The sequence below is a fragment of the Sinocyclocheilus grahami genome, unplaced genomic scaffold (assembly GCF_001515645.1).
Source record: "Sinocyclocheilus grahami isolate Dianchi unplaced genomic scaffold, SAMN03320097.WGS_v1.1 scaffold210.1, whole genome shotgun sequence".
Classification (NCBI taxonomy): Eukaryota; Metazoa; Chordata; class Actinopteri; order Cypriniformes; family Cyprinidae; genus Sinocyclocheilus; species Sinocyclocheilus grahami.
This window is the reverse complement of record NW_015505389.1, coordinates 963,088-969,087: the sequence shown is the minus strand read 5'-3', so window position 1 is coordinate 969,087 and position 6,000 is coordinate 963,088. Positions and strand designations below refer to the sequence as shown.

The 6,000-nt window shown below is 35.9% G+C and overlaps 1 protein-coding gene across 1 annotated transcript in view; it reads right to left on the bottom strand.

Annotated features, from left to right (window-relative positions):
• Positions 1–6,000, bottom strand: part of LOC107595905 (receptor-type tyrosine-protein phosphatase U-like) — a 271,117-nt gene that overhangs the window by 195,764 nt on the left and 69,353 nt on the right. The window contains exon 2 of the mRNA XM_016286495.1: positions 1,288–1,416. Coding sequence (XP_016141981.1) covers positions 1,288–1,416 — 129 coding nt within the window. The remainder of the gene's footprint in view (positions 1–1,287; positions 1,417–6,000) is intronic.

Here is a 6,000-nt window from a genome sequence, read left to right as displayed (position 1 = left end):
TCTTCCCTGTATACGTTGATTGACAGATGTCTCGTCCAGTCAGCAGTGAGTAATCCCAAACCAATGGCGCTGTTTCAAACTATACCTACCTCTTCCGGTTTGTCTGATTTGTCGTTGTGTTTTCTGACTTGTTATAATGTTTTCTGAATTGTTGTTGTGCTTTCTGAATTGTTATTTTGTTTTTTAGACTTGCATTTGCGTTTGTAATTTGTTATTTTGTTTTCAGAATTGTGATTTGCTTTGCACTTCTCGGTCACCGTAGTTTTATATATGAGATGAGGACATGACTGAAACCAGCAAATCCACTGCAAGAAGGCTTCAGCTTTTTAATTTTACTTAACATTATTTTATTTATCCATTATACTGAAGAGACCTTTTTGAAAGATATTGTTTTTTGTTTATTTGTTTTGGTTTGTAATTTTGAGGTGTTCAGTTTTATTTTGGTTTTAGAATATAAACGTGATTGCTCTCCTCACACATCAACTCTTTCTTGTTTTTGTTTCATGCTCTCTGTGCCTTGCCCTGGACTTTTGTGTCACTTCCTGTCTCCCGTGGTGTTTGTAGTCCGTTTGTTCATTGGTTCCCCTTGATTAGTCTCCACAGGTGTGTCTTTTTTTGTTAAGCTTGTTAGCCCCCTGTGTATATATAGCCTTGGTTTTTCTTTAGTTCCTTGTGAGTTGTTGAATGTAATGGTTGCCAGTCATTCTGTTCTTTGTTCCCTTTGGTTTTTGCTTTATTGTTTGTTCTAGTTTTTCCATGAAATACCTGCACATACTGTAGATCCTTGCCTCTGCCTTTTTTTCCGCAGCTTCTCCACAATGTTACAGATTTTCACTGGCATGTCTCTTTGACTAGTGCATCTTTGAGCCTATATTTAGTATATGTAAAATACTTAAGTACTGTTAAAATCAGATTCTCTTTAAGACTTTTACTCAAGTTGTTTTGGAATTGGTGACTTGTACCGTGTAGTGGAGTAATTTTCACTGTAAGGTATCTGTACTTTTACTCAAGTATGGTTTTTAGGTACTCTTTACACCCCTGATGTTAGTTAATACATTAACTAACAATAATTAATGGAACCTTGTTGTAAAGTGTTACCAAAATATTTATAAATGATATTCTCTCTTTTTTCTCTCTCATTGAGCTTGTTTGCGATGCATTCTGGTATTGCTTTATCCCTTAAGGACACATGCATTGCTTTCTTAGATTTTACAGATACGGATAAACATGGGAACCATTCATTTTTACAATCAAGCGTTTATTACAGCGCAGAACATCAAAACTCACCTCGTATAAGGTCAGAGGTCATGTGCGGCCAGCTGTAGGTCCGTACAAGCTGCCAATCAAAATCATCTTCCTGTGCCTGTCTGTATTCACATAGGCTGGGGTCGGAGTCTTCCTCAAACGTGCAGCCAGCTGGAGAGAGATAACACGCTGTTAGAAGCAAACTCTATTTAGATGGCCAATTTACATTGTGTTTTGCTTATGTAGGTCAGTACAAGTGATGTTTTGAAATATTTTGAACTTGGGCAACTTGGGAAAGTGCAACATAAGTCTTGAATTGAAGTCGAACTCGACACTTGTAAACGTGCAGAAATTTACAATGATTTCACACGTACATAGCGGCACCCAGAGTGACACATTTAATGCTTTCCCATGCAAAAACGTCAGCCGATCATAATGGAGGTACTTGAATAAAGACCTCTTAAAGGTACAGTAGCAAAAACAGCCTGCTTAATTGCAAGGGTCAAGGATAGGATGAAAACTTCTCATGTGAAACTAAACTGCGTCTGTTTTTGGTGCATTAAGACTTGACCAACATCATAAAGGATTTCAGGGAATAAAATAAAATGAGTTGATTATGACAAACAACTAAAAGCTCCACATCCACATCTTAAAACTTTTATGAGAACAGTAGGATGATTGCCGCTTTAAGGCAGATGATGCATTTCTGTAAATAACTCTATGTGAGTTTGCTAGCTTTGTAGTGGAAAAGGAACCTCAGGGCTGTTGTGTTCGGGTAATTAAATATTCTGCACAAAACTATGACTTTGTTGCTGTAATCTTTCAGGAGTGATATGTGACTCTGCATCTTTCACTGAGAAGAAAGACTTTGTTCAGATAGGCAGCAAAAATCTATGCTGGATTTTTCAACCTTTAGGCTGATTGGAAAAATGTGCCTCCACCTTCATTTTTGCAAAACTCCCAAAACATACCTATATTTACAATTCCCTGCAGGTTGCAGTTGAGATAAACACTAACGGTAGTAAAACACCAACAAGTTGTATTCCTTTTCACACAAATTATGATGCAACTGATTATGGATTAATAAAGACTTATTTTCAAAAACGTCTTTACTACAGAACTACATTATGACCTCAAAACACTTGATTTGTAAACTAATACATTTTGAAGTTTGCCTCACATATTCAGCTCAATAAATATGGCTTTTCTGACATAGTAAACTTGCTCGGTGACTCACCCGGTACAGCATTGCACTTGCAATTGGCTAAAATGTCATGGCTGCTTCAGTTTTGAGTTTTTATCTCACGTTTGTTTTTGTTAACACTATCGGTTCGCTTTAGTGTACGTGTTACGTTATTTTCAAAACCTACACTGTAAAAAATGAATGTGATTTTAACAGTAAAAGACTGTAAAAATGCTACAGCAAAAACCGGTTAACAGTAAGTTTCCATACTATATACGGTGAATAAATGTAATTACATTTTACAGTAAAATACTGTTAAAAATACGGTTTTTGGAAGTGAAAAATAAAAAGTTATTGTATAATTTTTTTCAGTGAAAAACCGTAAATCGACACTCCCAGAATTCCCTGCGTGATACTTCACATTTCATGTTTTTTTGTTGAAATAACATGTTTCTTCCTAGTTTTTTTCTTATCAGTTGTATACACTAGGGTTTGATCTTACATGTAATGTTGTTAAATTAATGTTAATGCATTATTTCAGTATCACGTGTGTCACCGTGATGGGGTTTAGTGTTTGTGTGCATGAAACTGTGCACCTTCTATATATAAATATTGCCCTCCTCAGCTCCTAGAAAAGCTTTTTTGATTCGCTTTGGTTAATCATGTGACTTTCTCATCACCACGGTTATCAGTGCATTACAATGGTTCAAAACAGATATTAACACTTCAATATGTTGGTTTATTGATATTACATCAGTTAATGAAATACGATATTTTATTGTGAATTTAAGTTAAGTCTGTAAAACCTTAAATGTTGCTACCATGTTTTTTACGGTGAAGTTCTGGCAACCACAGCTGCCGGTATTGTACCGTAAATGTCACTGATTTTTTTTTACAGTGATATAGCATTAACCTAATTTAATTTGAACCTAGCCATTTCATTTCTAAACAGCAGCAATTGTACAAGAACCAAATCTGAACACGCTTTTAGCACCATCCACTGGACATTTCATTTTGAAAGTCTCGGGAAACATGCAAGAAGCAGCGTGATATTATTTTGGTTTTTCCAATGAGCCTGGCTTGAGATTTTTGATTACAACTGTTTTTCTTTGTCATTCAAGGTTCAAACATACTGCAATATTTCAATGTTACTCATTAAAGCTCTCATGAGGCATTCAATCTATTCAAAAGTGAATTAGATAGCAATTTTGGCCACTATATATGCAATACAGTCATTTTCGTATATTACTGGACATTGGCAACACTGTCTAAACAGACAGATCTGTTTGGGGTTCATTTGTTGTAAAATAAAAGTGCGGACAGTGAGTTCTGAAAATTGCATTTGGAACACCAATTTGAATTGTGTGTAGTGTGAAGAAAGGCTAATCACCCGCACTAAAACTAATGAGGCAAGAGAAAAGACTGTCAACGGCGCATGCACTGATGTGGCATCATCTCAGGCAAAAATGATTGAGTACCACATCTGAACTCAGACTCCAGCTAAAAGCTTTTCAGTGCCTTTTGTTTTCCTTAATTGCATTTAATAACTCTGCTTTCCTCGGCTCTGTGTGTAAGTCGAGGTGTGTGTTTCGGCTCAGTTAGCTCCAGGCTTGGAGGACGGGGAGGTCAGGAACGAAACACACGTAATAGACTCATCGCTGGTGTGAGGTGACCCACTCCTGTGTGTGTGTGTGTGTGTGTGTGTGTTTGCGAAACATGCTATCAGCAGGATCTCAACAGTAGCTAATAATACTCCATCTAGAGTAGCATCTAAAAACAGAAGCACTCTCACAACCACATGCTCTCACGCTACATTACAGGTGGCGAAATTACAGCCAGACCCAGGAAAGTGGACCAAACTACTCACACAAACAGCAGAACATCTGAGTAGAGACATGCACGCTCAGCACTCAGATTCTGATTGGTCAATGGCGGAATTTATTCAAATTACATTTAAATAAAATTACACTAACCTGTTGTTGTTGTTGTTTTAAATAAGTTAATACTTGTATTTTGCATGGCTAGATTAAATGATTAAGTGTCAGTTTTTCTATTTATTATAAAAAAAATATGTGTTTAAAATAAATCCTTCATTTGGCATTTCTATTCGTTTTCAGTATTGAGGATAATAATAAGAAATGTTTTTTTTTTATCAGCTAATCATCATATTATACTGATTTCTGAAGATCATGTGACACTGAAGACTGGAGTAATGATGCTGAAAACACAGCTTTGATCACAGCAATAAATTGTATTTTAAAATATATTAAAATAGAAAACAGTTACTTTAAACTGTAATGATATTTCACACTATTACCGTTTTTACAGCATTTTTGTCAAATAAATGCAGCCTTTTTGTGAGCATAAGAGACTTCTTTCAAAAACCTTTGAAGGAGGATTTTTTTTTTTGAATGGTAGTGTATTATTGTATAATTCTCATAAACTGACAGGTAATAATTGATCAGTGTCCCAGGCAAACACTTTCCTAATTAGCTGTGCTAGTCTATCATATTTTGCAGTGCTTTTTAATAAATAAATAAATAGATATTTAAGATCCTTTTATTTTGGCAAGTAGTCATTTATTTTATGATAATAACTAGCTGACTGTACAATATCCTGCTAATTACAGGCCGTTCATTATCGCTAAATAAACCCTTCAGAGCTGTCTGTGACATATACGCATATATAGGAACCGGAAATATGCATTTTGTATAAGAGTTTCTCTATCACATGTAGCAAAGAACAAATCAGTGAGTTTCTATCATGGCATGAGAACTTGTCTCCATCAGATGCGAGCGGCATATCACAACACGTCCAAACGAAATCACTCCCATTATAATCAAAGAAGCTGTCTACACTGAAAGGGCTTGAGTTCAGCTGTTGCTGAAGTGCTGACTGGTGAATGTCATGCCGTGAATGATCTGAGATGACACTTCCACTGTAGACATGATGTAAGTGGGGAATTCAGATTGAAATGCTATTCAGTCTGAGATTTATTTAATTTTGATGTTCCTCTTGTTAGGCTATACTTGGCAGATTGTCCAAAAACATACAGGTGCTGGCTAATAATACATTTTCTGGATACAGGTTTACTTCTGAATCATTCCAAATACACAGCAAAAGAATCATCATGCATTACCAGTACAGTCTGTGGTCACACTTTACTTTAAGGTCCAATTCTATTAACTATTAACTACGACTTTTCCATCAATAAACTCCCAATTTGCTGCTTCTTAATAGTAGGTAGTTGTTAAGTTTAGGTATGGAGTGGATTAACGGATCTAGAATGTGATCATGCAGAATAAGACATTAACATGTACTTTATAAGTACTAATAAACAGCCATTATGCTAGTAATCCATTCTAATAAGCAACTAGTTAATAGTGAGAACTGGTCCCTAAACTAAAGTGTTAACCAGTCTGTAAATGCACATGCGATGCATTTGCACTAAAAAGCATTGCATTTTTGATGGCAAGTGGAAATGATGAAATTACCCACAGTATCTATCAGGGGCAGTTTCTTCATTAGGGCGACGCTCCACCGAAGTGTGAAAGGGAGGGATTTTTTTTTCT